This window comes from Danio rerio, chromosome 3 (assembly GCF_049306965.1).
Source record: "Danio rerio strain Tuebingen ecotype United States chromosome 3, GRCz12tu, whole genome shotgun sequence".
NCBI lineage: Eukaryota > Metazoa > Chordata > Actinopteri > Cypriniformes > Danionidae > Danio > Danio rerio.
This window is the reverse complement of record NC_133178.1, coordinates 30,578,932-30,598,138: the sequence shown is the minus strand read 5'-3', so window position 1 is coordinate 30,598,138 and position 19,207 is coordinate 30,578,932. Positions and strand designations below refer to the sequence as shown.

Genomic DNA, 19,207 nt, shown 5'->3' with positions numbered 1-19,207 from the left:
TGTACCTAATAAAGTGGCCGGTGAGTGTATATATTGTTATTGTTTCACCTTCAGAAATGACATATCTAGACAATAGTTTCCTTTTTCTTTTTTAATTATTGTACTTCTGTAAGATTCTTCAATGTTCAATGGTTTTCTTATGTTAAAGGCGCAGAGCTGTAGTTTTAGTGAAGTAACAGCATTCCGTTGACCAAAGCTGACAGATGAAGGAGAGTCAGTTCTGACCTTGCAGTTGTCAGTCACAATTAAGCCTGGTTTGGTTACAAGTTAAACGTAGACCTGCTTGTGGTCAGGATCATCCTTTAAAAGAACTAGATTTGTTTTTAACAATTTGTAACCGGTGTGCTCTGAAGTGTCTTAAATAAAGCATATAGGAAGCAAAGCAGTGAAAAATGTTCCTTATAATCTACGAGCATTAGCTTAAATGTATAAACAAAATAATATTAATTGTGTGTTCAGATCAAATATAGGTATTGTTACACCTAAAATAAACCCATTGCTTTAAAAAATAATTAAACACAGTGTACAATATTAGCATACTTCCTCTGACATCTCTAAGTAAAACAAGAGCTTTCACGATTTACTCACTGACCCATCTTACAGCACTTCTCTGTGAATTTAGGCCATCACAAATGCTGTGCCCAGTTCTCTGACTGGGTTTGACAGTCGCCCATCTGTGTCCAGCAGTCTGATGAGCTCATCCTCTGTAAATCTGGCTGGCTGCCGTGTTGTTTTGTGTCTGTCCGTGAGTCTCTCTGGCCTTCATACACTCCTCTGCTACTTCATAGACTGCTGATGAGTGCAGAGGCCAAACCATTAGTGCTTTTCTTTTTTTTTAGACCTCAGTAATGCACAACAATGCAAAACAAGTAGATTGAGCCTTTTGTTCTTTGGACTGAGCATTTGGTTAGAATAGCTTGAAGGGATAGTTAGAAGATATTTTGAAGGGAAACTAAAAACCTGTTACCATTTGACATCCAAAGAAGGAAAACTAATATGATTGAGTGGTTACAGATTTCCAACACTTTTCAACATATATTATTTTGTGTTCCACTAAAGAAACAGTCAAATATTATACTGTCAACCAAAGTACTGCACTTGACTCAAAAAAGCTCTGCAGCAAGTTGCCTCTTATTCTAGGTCGAGTCAACCTTTTTTTCTCTCTCTCTGTCGGTTCATTCAAGGTTCAGTAAATGATGACAGAATTTTCAGCTTTTATTTTGGGTGAACTAACCCTTTATATATTTGTTGTAAGTTTATTTTTCTGTATATTATAAATATATTAGCAACATAATTCTAAGCTACACTTGTACCCAATCAAGGGTCACACTTTATTTTGATGGTATGTTTGTTTGAATTTAAGTTACATTGCATCTACATGTCAACTAATTCTCATTAGATTATAAGAAGACTGTTAGGTTGGGGTTAGTGTAAGTTGACATGTACTTGCAAAGTTTCTCAGAGTCAGTTAAATGTCTGTTTTGTAGCAGTATTAACAGATATTAAGCACACTGTATATTAATACTCAAATGAACCGTCAAAATAAAGTGTTACCGTAAAAATTATTTCCACATCTCAAGGTAGCTTTATGAGGAAAGTTTTCTTTAAGATTAGTTTCTTCGAACAAACTTGCATGTTAAATATGTGCTCAGATATGGGGCACACAGACAAAATGTTTATTGGACGAATAACCCCTTTAACAGTTAACCAGCATTTTTTAAAGGGATAGTCAGAAGATATTTTGAAGGAAACTAAAAACCTGTAACCATTCGACAATCGAAGAAGGTAAAAGAAATATGATAGAGTAGTTACAGTTTTTCAACACTCTTTATAATATATTGTTTAGTATTCAACTGAAGAAATAGTCAAACACACTGTAAAAAAAGTTGGTTTAAATTGACTCAACTTTCAACTCAAGTATAGTACTTGACTTGATTTAAGTTGAGTTAACTAGACTAAACTAAAAGCACTAAAAGCACTGCGGCAAGTCGCCTTTCAATTTTAGGTTGAGTAAATTATTATTATTTTTTTTTACAGTTCAGGTTCAGTAAATGATAACATAATTTTCAGTTTTGGGTGAACTATCCCTTTATATATTTGTTGTAAGTTAATTTTTCTGTAAATTATAAATTAATTAGCAAAAAAGCTGCACTTCTTCACCATTAATTAATTAATACATCTCAAAGTAGCTTTATAAGGAAAGTTTTCTTTAATTATGTTTCTTTGCATGTTAAAATTGTGCTCAGATATGGAGCACACAAGCAAAATGTTTATTGGATGAATAACCCCTTTAACATTTAACCAGCATGAGTTCAAGTAAACAAATCAATTCCTATGATTTTTCTGCTAAACCGATATAAATCAGTGCTGCTGAAGAGCATGTGTGTGATGTTCTCAGATCAGCACAAAAGAGGGAGCGCCAGTTTCTTTTAATAATGAAGAATTACGTAATCACCTCCTGTGTTCCCTGAAACCATTAAACTCCCAGACAGAACAAAACTGTGACTGAGAAAGCAGAGCAACTCCGGAGTAACTCAGAAGATCTGCAAACCAACTCTTTAGCATGAGGTAAGAGAGAATTAAAGTCCAATATCAGTGCTGATGCCATCTCAGTCTCTCTATTTCTGTGTTCCAGCAGGGTATGAATAGGATTTTCTCTGACTCACTGTGAAAAGAGGCAGTCAGGAGACTGGCTGGACAAGCACAAACAATTGCGGGCTCACAAACACCCCCTCGGCCTTTGCCCTCCCCATCAGACCCCCCCTCTCTCTTTCACCCCCCACATCAACTCTATAAAAACCCAGAGTTCACCCGCACTCGATCTCATTCTCCTCCACCATGGAGTCCCAGCGTTCCTTCTCATCCTACCGAAAGAGATTCGGCACCCCGGGCGGATCACCGTCAGTGGGGGTGACCAGCCGTCACAGCACGGGCCGCCTGTCCCTCCACAGCAGCCCGCGGCACCTGACCTCCAGCCCGCTCACCCTCTCCACCTCACGGCTCTCTCTGGGTGGAGAGCGGCTAGACTTTTCAGCGGACTCCCTGTTGAAGGCCCAGTATCGTGAGACCCGCACCAATGAAAAGGTGGAGATGATGGGGCTAAACGACCGCTTCGCCAGCTACATCGAGAAGGTGCGCTTCCTGGAGCAGCAGAACAAGATGCTGGTGGCCGAGCTGAACCAGCTGAGGGGGAAAGAGCCCAGCCGTCTGGGGGACATCTATCAGGAGGAGCTGCGGGAGCTGCGCAGACAGGTGGATGGACTCAATGCTGGCAAAGCCCGGCTGGAGATTGAGAGAGACAACTTGGCCTCAGACCTCGGCACTCTCAAACAGAGGTAAGGACTGAGGTGATGCACAGTGTTGGGTATGTTACTTTCAATAAGTTATTCTTTGCTAATTATTAGTCATTTGAATTGTATTGAAATTACATTTTTAGTTACTTTGCCTAAAAAAAAACTTGATAAGTAATCGAATTACATACTTGAAGTCCACATAAATCTCATTCATTCATTCCTTCTCTTTTCGACTTAGTCCCTTTATTAATCAGGGGTTTCTACAGCGGAACGAACCTCATATGTTTCAATTTAGTGACTATTTTTTATAAATTATTGACAATGTTTTTGTTGCTTGTTCAAACTACTTATTTAAAATGAGCTGAAACTGCACAATTATTGATATTTCATTGGAACAGCTTAATTTTTTTTATGTTTAATCCACTTAAATAAAATTCCAATTATATAATATTCCAATTATAAAGTTACTTAATCAATTTGTATTAGGACAATATGAATGAATTGTGTGGAACCCTGCATTTTTTACAGTGAACCTTTCCTTGTTTCTTAAACATGGGTGATTTTCGGAGAAATAAAATTTGACAATATCTGAAATGTAAAAAGAAAATATTCAGTTACTCTGCCTTTCTAAATGCATAGTTTATATTATCATCAGAGTTGTAAAGTAACTAGTTACAAATACTCAAATTACTGTAATTGAGTAGTTTTTTTCAGGAATTGTAATTTACTAAGTAGCTAAAAAATGTGTACTTTTACTTTCCCTTGAGTACATTATTAATGCTGTAACGGTACTTTTACTCCACTACTTTCCTTCAGCCTGCACTCACTACTTTGTTTTATCTTGTCTATGAGGATTAGAAAAATCAATCCTGTGATTCCAATCAAATCGCACATCCAAAGTCTTTACAAAAGCATTTTGTTTGGATGTGAAAATCGGGTTGATGTCAGAACTCAATGTCAGCCCAACGTCAATGTCCAACCTAAAATCAACCTAATATCAACGTCTAATGATGTTACAGCTTGACGTTGTGTGGGCGTTACCATTATTTGTCAGACATTGGATTTTAGTTGCCATACCTGATAAATAAATGTCAGTATTTGATGTCCGTATGATCTTGGATTTAGATGTTGGCTCGACATTGGATTTTGGTCACCTGACATAACAACCTAAATCTATCCTAATAATAACGTCTTATGACGTTGTGTGCCAACCATTTTTGTTTATTAAAAATTTATATAAACATTTACAATAATATATTATCCATGTGATTTAATAGAAATGTTATTTGTTTTTTTTCTCCCCCATATTTCTGAATGACTTAAAGCTTTTATTATCAGGATAAGGTTGTGGTTTTTATTTTTTGCTTGCTAACTTCAATTGCTATTGCATTTACATTTATGCAAATGGGGAGACGCGGTGGGTCAGTTGGCGTTTCTGTGTGGAGTTTGCATGTTCTCCCCGTGTTCGCGTGGGTTTTCTCTGGGTGCTCTGGTTTCCCCTAAAGACATGTAGTATAGGTGAATTGGGTAAGCTAAATTGTCCGTAGTGTGTATGTGTGAATGTATGGATGTTTTCCTGTGATGGGTTGCAGCTGAAAGGGCATCCGCTGTGTAAAACATATGCTGGATAAGTTGGCAATTCATTTCGCTGTGGTAACCCCAGATTAATATCGGAACTACGCCAAAAAGAAAATGAATGAATGAGTGAATTAATGCAAATGGCTCATCCTTCCACCTAATTCCAGTGCCTTGCATTGCATTCAAGCTCTACAATTAATCAGTTCCTTTATTTTCACTTTCCAAACTGAATCCAACAACTCATGAGGACCCCAGGGTGCCTTGATTTACCAGTGTCATGATGAACACAATCTACCCCACTTTAACCCACTCGTCAACATAAATACTCCCTTAAAGGGTGTACTTGTGTCTGAGTAGAAGTGTCTGCTGGGTTGGAGGTGTCGCACATTCCAGGACACGTCAAGAAGAACGCTAAGAGCAACAGGAGAACAATGTCACAAAAAAGGTCAAAGAAACGCCATCCATTAGCCAGCTTTATAAACAGCTGTCTCGTGGCTAAAGAAGTTCTCAAGAATAACCAACCTTGCATTTTTCCACATTAGTTTTACACCGCAGCAAAGTCACCATGTGGATTTATAGCATCCAAACCCCATTTTCAATGAGAGGCTTCACATTTCTCGCTCTCATTCAATCCCACACTGCCTCTCTTTTCAGACTAAATCCTGATAGGATGAGTGGTATGGGGGCGGGGAGGGGGCACAATACCTCAGTCCAGCTTCCACAAAGACTCAACACACCCATGCAGATGTCCTGTTGTTGGGGAAGTGCATTTGTAACCAAATTTCAAACTTTCAACTTTCATTTGAAGCAGTGGAGACTGCTCCATTCCTATTCAAGATCAATTTATTGAAATATGACAACATTTAGAATAACTTTGTTATATGTTATTATGTTTTATAATGCAATTTTGTTTCTGTGACATACATTTTTTTATTTAGTGCAGTCTTCAGAGCCACAGGAACCTTGAGAATCATTCTAATTATGATTTGCTACTCGAAAAACATTTTTCATCATCAATAATAAGAAATTAAAACGGTATACATATAGATGTTTAGTATAACAGTTCTTAGTAGTTTAAAAGAACATTTGTAACAACATTCCAACCTTTTAATAACTTTAGCCTTGCTTACATTTCTAAAGGAGAGCCTTCCAGCTGTTTTTCTGAACCCAGTGATGAATGTAAAGTTCTTAAAACCAAGTTCTAAGAATGTTTTAATGATTACATTTAACCCAATTTCAAGCCAAATTTCCTATACCACGAGTAAAATATAGTTATAATTAGGATAGATCTTTGGTAAAATAAGATACAATTTTAAGATTTGAATTTAAAAGTAGCTAAATTGTTTTTTTATGACAGAACTTTTAAGTTTATAGAATATTAATACAGGACAAAACTTGTAAATGTATTTAATTTCCTATGAATATTTGATAAAATATAAATGACATCTATATGTAAATTCATGAACCATGACTCTTATGAATTATCAGTGCACAAATTATGTTTGATGCACACTTAAGGTCAAAAGTTTAGGGTCAGTTTATTTTTTTTTTTATTTTTAATTTTATTTAATAATTTAAATAAAATTATTCTGTTCATCAAGGCACATTTATTAAATGTAACAATAAATTGTTAAATACTTATTAAATATTTATTTTTTACTTATTGTATGCAGTTTCAATTGAAGTCATTATTGCTTTTATTACTATTACCATTAATAAAAATAACATTAATAATAATAATAATAATAATAATAATTGATATTACAGTGATTTCTGAAGGATCACGTGACTGAAGACTGGAGTAATGAAGCTGAAAACTCATCATTTAAATCACTGGAGTAAATGATTCAATTAAATGATCATTTAATGATCATTCTTTTGAACAGTTATTTTATAGTGCAATAACATTTCACAGTTTTACCATTTGTTTTGTATTTTTGATTCAATAAATGCAGCCTTGGTGAGCAGGAGAAGCTTAATTTAAAACATTTAAAACTCCTACTGACCCCAAACTTTTGACCGGTAGTGTACATGTATTACTGTATGTTCAAACTATATGCTTTTATTCATAAGTGTTTCTATTGCTGTACATTTGACTGTCTGCATCAGGTGAAGTGTATGAAAGAGTGTGTGTTTACTCCACCCCGTGGGAAAGAGCAGTAGCTGCAATGTGTGTGTGTGAGTAGTTAGTGATGCATGAGTGATCCACTGAACCCTGTCCAGCCCCCTGCTGCAGCTCTCAACACATCATGATAGGTCACCTCTACTGGGAGGCTTTCAGCACAGCTCTCACAACTGATTTATCAGAGAGTACTCTGAAATGGAGAAATTACTTTCATATTAAAGAGCACACACACACACACACACACACACACACACACACACACACACACACACACACACACACACACACCTAGTTCACCTTATTAACGTGGTTAAGCCTTTAAATGTCACTTTAAGCTGTATAGAAGTGTCTTGAAAAATATCTATTCAAATATTATTTACTGTCATCAAGGAAAAGATAAAATAAATCAGTTATTAGAAATAAGTTTTTAAAACTATTATACTTAGAAATGTGCTGAAACAATCTTCCTAGAACAGAACAGAAATTGGGGAAAAAATAAACAAAAATAAATAAATCTATCTATCTATAGTGTGTATAATGTGTGTAGTGAGTATGTTTAAAATAGGTCAACTAATATGTTCATAATAAAAATACAGCATCAATGGTTTGGGTGTTTTTAGATCCAAAGGTCTTAAACGTGGTTATTGCTGGTTGTTCAGTTTTTTCTAGGCTCTAAGAAAAATCATTTTAGAAACTGTAACTGTTTCCTTATCCATCTTCCAGACTTCAAGACGAGACTGCCCTGCGGCAAGAGGCAGAAAATAACCTCAACACCTTCAGACAAGTAAGGAGCTCTCCTTCATGCATATATAGTATGCATAAGTAAGCGCACTGCAGTGATGGAAGTTGATTTTGATTCTAGGATGTGGATGAAGCGGCTCTGAACCGCGTGCAGCTAGAGAGGAAGATTGAAGCTCTGCAAGACGAGATCAATTTCCTGAAGAAGGTCCATGAGGAGGTGTGTTTTCTGTCCTCCTCACCACCTCCATCTGTCACTTGTGTCTTGATTTCACTCCAATTGGCACATCCGTCTCAAATCTGCTTTTATTGACTGCTTATTAGTGGCTACAGTTGAAGACAAAATTATTAGTCCTTCTAGTATATTTCAAGTACCTCCTAAGTTCAGTTTAACGAAGAGAAGATTTTATTTAAAACATAATAGTTTTAATAACTCATTTCTAATAAATAATTTCTTTTGTTATTATCTTGATAACAATACATAATATTTTACTATTTATTTTGCAAGATGCATGTATTCAAAATATAAATTAGGTTAATTAGGCAAGTCATTGGACGAAAATTTGAAATTAATTTAAATTGGCTTCTTTTTAAGATTGAATTGAGCAGTTTTGAAAATTATTTATTTATTTATTTATTATTTTTATTATTCTAGCCGAATTAAAAGAAATAAGACTTTCTCCAGAAGAATAAAAAAATAATACTGTGATATTAAAATTAATAATAAATAATTCCTTGCTCTGTTAAACATCACTTGTGAAATCTTTTGTAAAAATAATAAAATTTTCACACGGAATGAATATTTTTGACTTCAACTGTGTATCTGATTCTGCTGACTTTCTCTGAAGAGATTTTCTTAATGTGATCACAGACTTTGATTAGACACTGTTATATGTGAACTGAATGTAATGTTCTTGCTCTGAGCAGGAGATGAGGGAGCTGCACGAGCAGCTGATGGCCCAACAGGTTCATGTGGATCTGGATGTGTCTAAGCCAGACTTGACCGCTGCGCTGAAGGAGATCAGAGCTCAGTTTGAGGCCATGGCCAACTCTAACATGCAGGAGACTGAGGAGTGGTATCGCTCAAAGGTTACACACATACACAGTAGATTTCCTTTATGGTCAAATTTAAATAATGATGAATAATGATATAATATAATATAATATAATATAATATAATATAATATAATATAATATAATATAATATAATATAACTTAAAATAATATAATATAGTATAATATATCATAATATAATATAATATAACATAACTTAAAATAATATAATATAATATAATATATTATAATATAACATAACTTAAAATAATATAATATAATATAGTATAATATATCATAATATAATATAATATAATATAACATAACTTAAAATAATATAATATAATATAATATAATATAATATAATATAATATAATATAATATCATTTAAACATAAAATGTAAAAAAAAATTGCAACTGTTAATATTATAAACTACAGCTTCTATAAAGTAAAACTTTTTTTTACACACATTAGAAGTGAAAATGCAAATAAAATGTATATTTAACATCTAATAAAGTTTATTTATAAATTGTTTAATTAATTTATTCAATTTAAGGCCTGACCTGTCCAGAGCTTTGGACCCTTAATTGAGAACAACTGTTTTCCATTTTTTATTATCATTATATTATTATCATTTATTTATTATTTTAATTTGTTTTTATTAGTTTGCTGATCTGACGGATGCAGCCAATCGTAATGGAGAGGCTCTGAGACAAGCGAAGCAGGAGGCCAATGACTATCGCCGACAGATTCAGGGCCTGACCTGTGACCTGGAATCTCTCCGTGGGTCTGTAAGTACTTGGCCTCACATCTGACCAAACTAATAAACCACAGCAATTATAGTTTCACCCCACAGAAGAGTCCCCATGCGTTAAACCCTCTCACACCTCTCACACTATCTTAAAGAATGAGTCCCTGGAGCGCCAGCTGAGAGAGATGGAGGAACGCTTCGCCATCGAGACTGCCGCGTACCAGGACACTGTGGCCCGTCTGGAGGATGAGATCCAGATGCTGAAGGAGGAGATGGCTAGACATCTGCAGGAGTACCAGGACCTGCTCAATGTCAAACTGGCCCTGGATATTGAAATCGCCACCTACAGGAAGCTGCTGGAAGGAGAGGAAAGCAGGTGAGGAGAGAACTAGTATAAACAACATTATCTAAATGAAGCAAGGAATAACTGAGATTTTTTTTTTATTATTGTTTGGTGCTCAAACAGCAGTACTATTTTTACATCAAATTCAAATACTTCTGTTTATTTATTTATTATTTTTTTTGTAGAGTTATTGACTTAAAGGTGCAATAGGAGATCTTGAAAAATGCTAATGTTAGCCTGATAGCACTTAAAGCCTTCTACGTCCATCCCTGCAAATTACCATCTAAAGCCACGCCTCTTGAGTGCCCACAAGACAACATCACTACAATAATATACATCACGTAACATTAACTATAGAGAAAACCGTCTTTCAAATGAGATGTTAAATCGAGGTTCTGACTCTCTGTGGTCATTAAAAGTCCATTGGCACTTCTTGTAAAGAGTAAGGGTGTAATCCTGGTGTCCTGGCCAAATTCCCTCCATCACCTCTTACCGATTATGGTCTCCCAGTCATCCCCATCCACCTATCTGGCTCCATCACTGTCTCTCCACTCCACCTATAGCTGGTGTGTGGTGAGCGCACTGACCCTGTCTGTTGTCCTGTGGCTCCTGTCGCATCATCCAAGTGGATGCTGCACACACACTGGTGGTGGTGGTGACTGGTTAGGATAGACCCCCCTCAATATTATGAAGTGTTTTGGGTGTATGGCCATACACAATAAATGTGCTATATAATAACACACATTACATTACAAAACTTTATAGTACATTTAGTAATTACAATACCATACTAAAAAAAGTAAGTAGGTTGTTAATGTTTGCCTGCCGTTCTTTGACTGAACCACCTCACATAGCAAAATTACTTTGGCCCAGCTCTGGCCCACACAATCAGCTTTTGCTTGGCCCACATGCCGCAGTGAATTACAGTGCATGACTGGACCAAGTCTGGCTTCCATATAAGGGCCAAACGTGGACCATATCTGGGCCTAGTCTCAGCCAAATGAATAACCCATAACTCGGCCTGAACTGGGCCAGCTATGGACCATGTTTGGTCATTGTCTGAAAGTATATTTGGTGTGTCACGACTGCAATGAAATTGATAAACCCATGAAGCATTGCGTTTTAGGCGCGTTGATAATATAATTTGTAAAATAATAATTTGGTTAATAAATTATATGTAATGTAGGGTAAATTCAGTTATTTTTTCATCATACAGGAAACAATAGATTAATAAATCTTGATTTTTTTCCTGGAATAAAATAAAGTCATTATGGAAATGACTTTGTGCATTAAAACATTTCTTTAATCAAATAATAATTTGAATGTATTCTAAATGTGGGTCAAGATAGGGCATACTTACGTTGCCAGCATATCAGTTTTAAACATCAGGTCCAAATACTACTCTGAAATCTGGCCCATGTTTTGCATGCCGCCTTAAAGACGGTGCCACCTGTGTAAAATCAGGGTCATGCATGTTTAGCCCACATGCTGTACAGTATGTCAGAGCCGGATGAATGCCTGCTGTGACAGCTTTATGCCAAATCTGGGCCAGAATTCTTTGCTACCTGGTGTAAGTGAACGATTAAGTGATCTTTTATGCATGAACAGTGTGCGCAGAGGTGTGCAATTACATATTTTTTACTTATCGTAATGTTCGGACTGAACTCTTTGATTTGACAAATAATTCTCATGGATGAACAATTCCACAGATTATTAAAATCCATACAAATACACTCAAACCCCTTAATATAATTATCACAATGTGAAGAAACATTCAACCAGCATAGAAAAATGCATTTCTGAAAACAATCACCTATTGCTCCTTTAATAAATCTTTTATCATAAACTTTGAAATAACTGAAATTATTTGGTGTGTATAGTGATATAATGAAAATGTAATGCAGTCACAATTTGCCTGGATCTAATTTCTCCATGTGTTTATCTGAAAATAACTGCACACCTTAGAACGTTCACCAGCCAATCAGAATCAAACAGCCCCATAGAAAGATTTTAAAAACTGTACTAACTTGTTAACTGACTCTTCTAGAATCACTGTTCCGGTGCAGAACTTCACCAATTTACAGTTTAGAGGTGAGAAAATCATCATCAGCTTGTTGATACATCTTGAAGTGAATGTCTCTGTTTGATCATTTGTGTGTGTCTGTGTTTCGTCAGACACCAGCATGGACACTAAACTGACTCCTGAGGCTCATGTGAAGAGGAGCATAGTTGTGCGAACTGTTGAGACCCGTGACGGAGAGGTAAACACTAGGAGGCGCTGTTCATCAACCTTAAAAAAAACAAAACATTTAGCTTTCAACATCCACACAATGCACTTATACTTGATCATCCATGAAGAATATATCAACCAGTATTAAGCTTTAAAAAAGACACGGAAGTATCAAATAGTTGATTCATGTGTCATGTGCATATTCATATTTTATAGAAAAGCCATAAATAACATTTCTATAAACATTCAAAAAATAAATGTGGTCTTCAATGTTTATATAACCAATGAAAAACATTTCATCCATGCTAAAACTCGAGGTTTTAAACATTCAGAAACAATATTTTCAGAACTTACTTGACAATAAACATTACCAAACCGTGCTTAGTATTTTTTTATATCTGGGATTGCAGTAGGTGCAATATTTATTTAAAAAAGTATGTTTATTGTAAGATTTTTATGAGTATCTATTAACATAAACAATGAACAATATATGTATTATATTACTTTATAATCTTTGTCAAATGTTAGTTGAAATACAGCTATTCATTATTTAAGTTAGCTTCAATCCATTAAATAATATCAACATACAGCAAAATCCTCTGAGCAAAATTTACTCACTTCAGAGAGTAAATGTATCTCTTTAAATAAGGGCAAACAGGTTGGTAATAATTAAAGCTGCTGGTTGTGGAGTTGCTTAATGATCCTCTGCTGAGATTTCAAAAGAGATTCCATGTATTATATTTCAGCTGATTTTATCTAAGGATGTGACTGATTTCAGTTTTAGTTTTGTGTTTCTCTTCTGTGTTTCTGTTTATTAACAACAACAATCAGTGCTCAATCATCCCCCAATAAATCCTTTCATTTTTTCATAAACATGAGTAACTTTAACACTTTAAAAAGAACCAAATACTATCTAAACTGAGTAAAATTTACTCAGAGGATTTTGCTGTGTAACTTTTTTACTTAATGATTTAGTTCATATTAACTAATTTACTCTATATTCCAGTCAATAAATTTGTATTCCTGTCTACAATGTAATATTCTCTTTCACTGTAAAAGAATTTAGGATCCCACACAACTCAAATAAATTAACTTTTTTACAAATTTTTTTAGGGGTTTTTCACCTTTATTTGGTGTAGGGCAGTGGAGGTTACAGACTGGATAGTATTGGGAGCAGAGATGGGGGAAGGGTTGGCAAAGGACCTTAAGCCGGGAATCGAACTCGGATCACCATAAGAACCATGGTGCTATGTGTTGCGCACTTAACCACTAGGCTATAGGCGCCGACCGATTAAGTTAACTTCAATTAAAGTGGATTAAACATAAAACAATTAAGTTGTCCCCAAAAACATCTCAAGAATTGTGTTGATTCTGCTAATTCTTCATTTTACACATTCTCTCTTTCGCAGATCATTAAAGAGTCCACTACGGAGAGGAAGGATCTGCCATAATGAGGCTCAGACACTGGCTTGGCTGCAGAAGAAGATCTCCTTCACTAATGCTTCAGGAAGCTGTGTTTGTCAAACCTTGTATTTTCTCACCAACTTTCCCTGCTTCTCTCCTGGTATATATAGTTCATGGAAACTGTATTCACTGTTTTTAGCAACTACCTATATGTTTTGATCTCCTTTTCTTCCTGGGCTTCTCTTTTTATCTGTCTGTTTCTTCTGTGGCAGAGTCTTTGCAAGATAGTAGACTAGTTTATCGCAGAATGTGCTATAAAAAGTCATGGTTGGACAGATGAAAGTAAACAGTAGGACAAGATGTAGCTAGTGGTCAGAGCAGGTGGGAAATATAGTGTTTTTTTTTTTTTTGTCAAGCATAAATTGTAGAGAACAAGTTCTTGAGCTTTATTGTAGTCTTTAAGAATGCCAGAAGAAAAAAAGAGCTAGTCTGGAGCTGGTAGTATTTAAATCTGAACAGTAGGTGTTAAAGTAAGGCAGAAGGGAATTTTAACAGCAAGATGTTTGTAAGAGTTTTAAAGGAATGATGGATTTGGTCAGCGGTGCTATTTGAACATTTTACTCCACATTTTTTTGTCCTCCTCCACTGTGTGTGTGCTCAGTGTTTTTGCACAGTAGCTAACTCATCTCTTGGACCTAGGTTAAAATGCTTTAAATTGCTCGTTGACACATTACTGACCTGTAGAAGACATTAAAATCTTAACATTAAGCATCTTACTGAATGAATTATGGTATAAATATCTGACACAGTGTTCCCCATCATGTGACCAGATCATTTGATTCAGATTTATACTGATAGCTTTCAATTGTCACGCTTACATTTCCTTGGTGAAATTGAGCAATTTTTCCATTTCCATCTGTGTGATCAGGCACTTTTGCATGAGGGTGAAAGGTTCCTCCTGCAGTTTATGCTTACATTTGAGGTGTTATTCTGAATTGCACAAATATCATCTTGGTTTGAAAGTGACTTAAGTGTAAGCAGTGTTTCACACATCACTACAATGTTAATAATATGCATTAATAATAATCAAAACTGTGACCATATCTTCACTGTGAGATAACATTGCTTGATTTACACCGTTTTCAACTAAGATGGACTAACTTTCATACTGAATTGGACATTACTTCATTGTGGTGCCTTATATTAATAGAAATTAAAAAAAAGAAACATTTTTATATGTTAGTGTCGGTTCTGTTTGTCAACTAATATCTATGTTAAGTGTCAGCACTGCAACTGATACATTATGATAATTATGACCTAATAAAGTTTAGATTGTAGTCTTTTAAATACTGCATTTGCCTGTATTTGTGAATTAACACTTTCTTTTTTTTAAACCTCGTCACACTTATGAACCTGAAAAAAGGCTTTAGGGCTTTGAAAGGTTAACATTAACAAAAAAAGGAAGTAACAGTTCTCTCTTTTGACAAAACATCCTAGTAGTGCCTTCAAGCAACAAGTTGGTAACATAATTACTGTTGTGTTAGTTAACACAGTAACCCTTGGGAAGTTAACCATGGCAATTGTGTTCAAATTGTGATCATAAAGCACAAATAGTAATCAATAACCCTCCAAAACAAGCAACAACAACAACATTAAACTATCTATGATGGCTATACTTCTACCATAATAATTTTAAAAGTGTCACCATAAACTGTAGTTAATTTTTGTAAGGCAAATGCTAAAGCAAGATGCTAAAATGTTAGTAACATTATAGCAACATGCTGAAATTTACATTATAGCAAAATAACTATGTTTTTACTGTTTGTGCTAAACATGCTAGTGATGTGCTAAATTAGCAATATGTTGAATTAACAGTGTTAAAACATGTTGGCTTCATGCAAAAATAGGCCAAGTAATCCCTGACAAAAAGATAAAAACATTTCCGAAACACTCAGTTACTACAAAGTTAATACCGATTAATACAGGCTAATCATTGTTATCTTGTTTATTGTCTTTGATTACATGACTTTAAAACCTTCAGCTTGGATTTTACTTCAAGGTTTTAACAATCAACCTTCTGATTAGACTTAAGCCAGCATCAAAGTTTTCCTACAAACTTCACTATTTATATATTTTTTTTGTGTAATGTGGTAGCTGATAGATGACTTACGTCTGTATGTCACATTCATTTCAGCATTAGCTGAAACATCCTGACAGTGAACCAAATATAAATGGACAGTTTAGGCTAGCAGCATCTTTAAATATATTCAGTCATTTTTGCACTATATTAAAACATGTTTAAAACATGTTTAAATCATGTTAGCAAGTTGTAACAAATGGTGGCTACACCTAACAAAGTTCTAAAACGTGCTAGAAACATTTAGCTACATATTTGAACATGCTAATCTTAAATTAAATTTTGTATTGTTTTATAAACTTTAACAATTACTTGTATCTAGGGCAGGGCAATTTGGCTTAAAATCAAAATCTCAGTTAATTAAACATTTTAACTCTATTACAAATTATTATTTTATTTATTTATTTTATATTTTGCCCTCATAGTTCACTGATAAGTTTTGTGCGAGAGGTATTTGAATGTAGGGTGCATTACTTGATTATAAATATCTACCTCTAATTACTTATTGAACATCAATGCTGAACAAATGAAATTAAAACACATTGCCTAAATTTCGACCTTCCACCCTCATCATCGCTATCAAACCGACCAATCACAAAGCTTGTGCTACGTGTTGTTGTGATGTGTAGTTAACTTTTTTTGAGAGGTGTGCGAGACAGTATGTATGCACTTGGCAGAAGTATAATATCAGAATAATATAATACGTTTAAATTGTATGTACGTTTAAATTTAAAATACACATGATTGTAATTGAAAAAATTGACGGAAAATTTAGATCGATTATAGGTTCTGAATGACGTTTTTAATTACTTTTCAATTAATCGCCCAGCCCTGCTTGCATTTTAAATTATATATATATACACACACACTTAAAGTTCAATCCAGTATCCAAATCTGTCTAAAAATCTGGCTATTTTATTTTTAGTCCATGTCTGTTCTGTTTACGAGCTTATAAAAAGAGTGCTTCTCAACTCACCCACGTTGGCCTTGCAGCTGATGCATTCTGACTATCTAATAATGACTTAAAAGTGAACGGAATGGGAAGTGACAGTGATCTTCTGTCACATGTGAACATGTCAAGGGTGCAGAAGGTTTGAGTGACAAGTGTGTGTGACACGCTTGGTTAGAGCGATTACATGCTCTGTCTTTGCCAGGGTATGTTGACAGGCCGTGGTTACTGTAAGTTACTGCAGAACTGGCTTTGCTGTCATGTGAGTTTTCTAGGCCTTGCTTATCCAGATAATGAATCCTTCCAAAGTGGAGCAGGAGTAATGAAATTCAAAGCCAAAGAACGTTCTCACCCTGAAATCTTTTTACAGATTTACAACAGGGAAATCTCCCTAGTGAGTACATCCCCACTATCTTCTTTGAGAACCATGTAAAGTCACATACTCATTCTCTGTCTGCATAGGTCAGTTTGGTATTAAAGAGATAGTTTAATTCAGTTCATGTTTATTTCTATAGCGCTTTTACAATGTAGATCGTGTCAAAGCAGCTTAACATAGAAGTTCTAGTAAATTGAAACTGTGTCAGTCCAGTTTTCACAGTTGAAGTTCAGTTTAGTTTAGTTCAGGGTGGTTTAATTTTCCCTGCTGAAAGTTCAAAAACTAAAGAGCAAATCCATCGATGCGTAGCTCCACAAGTCCAAAACCAAGCAAGCCAGTGCCAACAGTGGCAAGGAACAAATTTCACCAATTGACAATAATGAAGGAAAAAACCTTAAGAGAAACCAGGCTCAGTTGGGCACGATCATTTTTCCTCTGGCCAAACTTCTTGTGCAGAGCTGCAGCCTAGGTGCCGCGAGCTAGAGAACACTGGACGTCCATCGTAGAGAAACTGCAGGTGTGAGTAGATAATCGGCTGATATACAGGCTGGTCCACGAGATCAATGCGGAGACTCATCTTTCAAGAATCAGTCGCATGCTCTCCACAACTCCATGAAAGCCACAGCATCTGCTCAGGATACGGCCTGGTCCAGGGTTATGGAGACCTCTAAAGGTCCTCTATATGGTTGGCATCATCTCCTCACAGGACTTTGATCACATCAGCTAAAATGAAAATTTTGTCATTTTAATCGGTTTAAGTTCCTTTATAATTGTTGAACACGAGCAGATATTCTGAAGAATGTTGGAAACCTGTAACCATTGACTTCTATAGTATTTTTTCCTGCTATAGATGTCAATGGTTACCTATTCCCAACATCTTTCAGAATATATATTTGTGTTAATCAGGAAAAAAGCATTGGAAAAATGAAGAGAGAGTGAATGATGACAGAAATTTCAGTTTTTAATGAACTATCTCTTAATGATTGAGTGGCAAAAAGCCAAAGTTCTTCTATAAAGATCTTGGCAGGTCAAATAGTAACCTTTAAAAATGAGGATACAACTGTAAGGTATACAGAGAAACAACAGTGTTGCTTTCTCCGTTAATAGCAGCCAATGTTTATGCTGAGGTAAAAATCCATTGAGATGAAAGTTTAAAATTAGTGTGAGTCACTGAGATGTTGATTCATTAGATTTGTCAAATTTATAACAGAAGCCAAAAAGTCATATTTTTATTATGTAATGTGTATTTTAATAGTGCATTTATTGTTTATGGCCATAAACCCAAAGTGCTTCACAATCATGAGCGGGGTCTCTCCACAACACCACCAGTGTGCAGCATCCATTTGGATGATGCGACAGCAGCCACAGGACAACGGCGCAGTGCGCTCACCACACACCAGCTATAGGTAGAGTGGAGAAACAGTGAAGAGCCAATTCAGTGGATGGGGATGATTGGGAGGTCAAGATGGGTAAGGGCAGATGGAGGGAATTTGGCCAGGACACCGGGGTTACACCCCTACTCTTTATGAGTAGTGCCATTGGATTATTAATGACCAGTGAGGGTCAGGACCTCGGTTTAACGTCTCATCCAAAAGACTGCACTCACTGACATTATAGTGTCCCCTTCACTATACTGGGGCATTAGGACTCACAAAGGCCACAGGTTGAGTGTGCCCTTCTGGCTTCACTTCCAACAGCAACCTTATTTTACCATGTGGTCTCCCATTAAGGTACTGACCAGACTCAGTCCTGCTTAGCTTCAGTGAGTGACCAATCTTTGGCTGCAGAGTAATATGGGTGTTAGTCGGACTGCAATTTATTTCTACACTCCACACACATTCTTCTTCTGGAAAGTCATGTAAATTGATTTTCCTGTGTGTAGTGTGAACAGTCTTTGTGAAATCATGTCATTCATTATCACTGTTTAATGCTGATATTCTGCTGGCCATTCCTCTACAACAGGTTGTTTTAACTTGTTAGCTGACTAGCAGACTGAGAAATGAGAAAAGGGTTCATTCTCACACTCTCTGCAGCCTGCTTACTGTATTTCACCTCTGTGACCCCCAATTTCAAAACTGCTGTTGTAACAAGAGTGGACAGAAACTGTATTTGATCCTCCAAACCACATGTGTATATAAAACACATGCTATGCTGAGAAATATGCTGAGACTTTTCACAACGTGTCCCTGGCACAATCTGAGAACATGTCCTCAAAAGCACGGTGCCAAC

General features: G+C 35.7%; 1 protein-coding gene across 1 annotated transcript; it reads left to right on the top strand.

The window, feature by feature from the left end:
* Positions 1-2,822: 2,822 nt before the first annotated feature.
* On the top strand, positions 2,823-14,748 carry gfap (glial fibrillary acidic protein). Its single transcript, NM_131373.2, is given in 9 exon segments — positions 2,823-3,335; positions 7,720-7,780; positions 7,859-7,954; positions 8,662-8,823; positions 9,454-9,579; positions 9,695-9,915; positions 11,930-11,973; positions 12,058-12,143; positions 13,522-14,748. Coding segments are annotated over 9 exon segments (1,335 nt in total). The 5' UTR covers positions 2,823-2,838; the 3' UTR covers positions 13,564-14,748.
* The last annotated feature ends 4,459 nt before the right edge of the window (positions 14,749-19,207 follow it).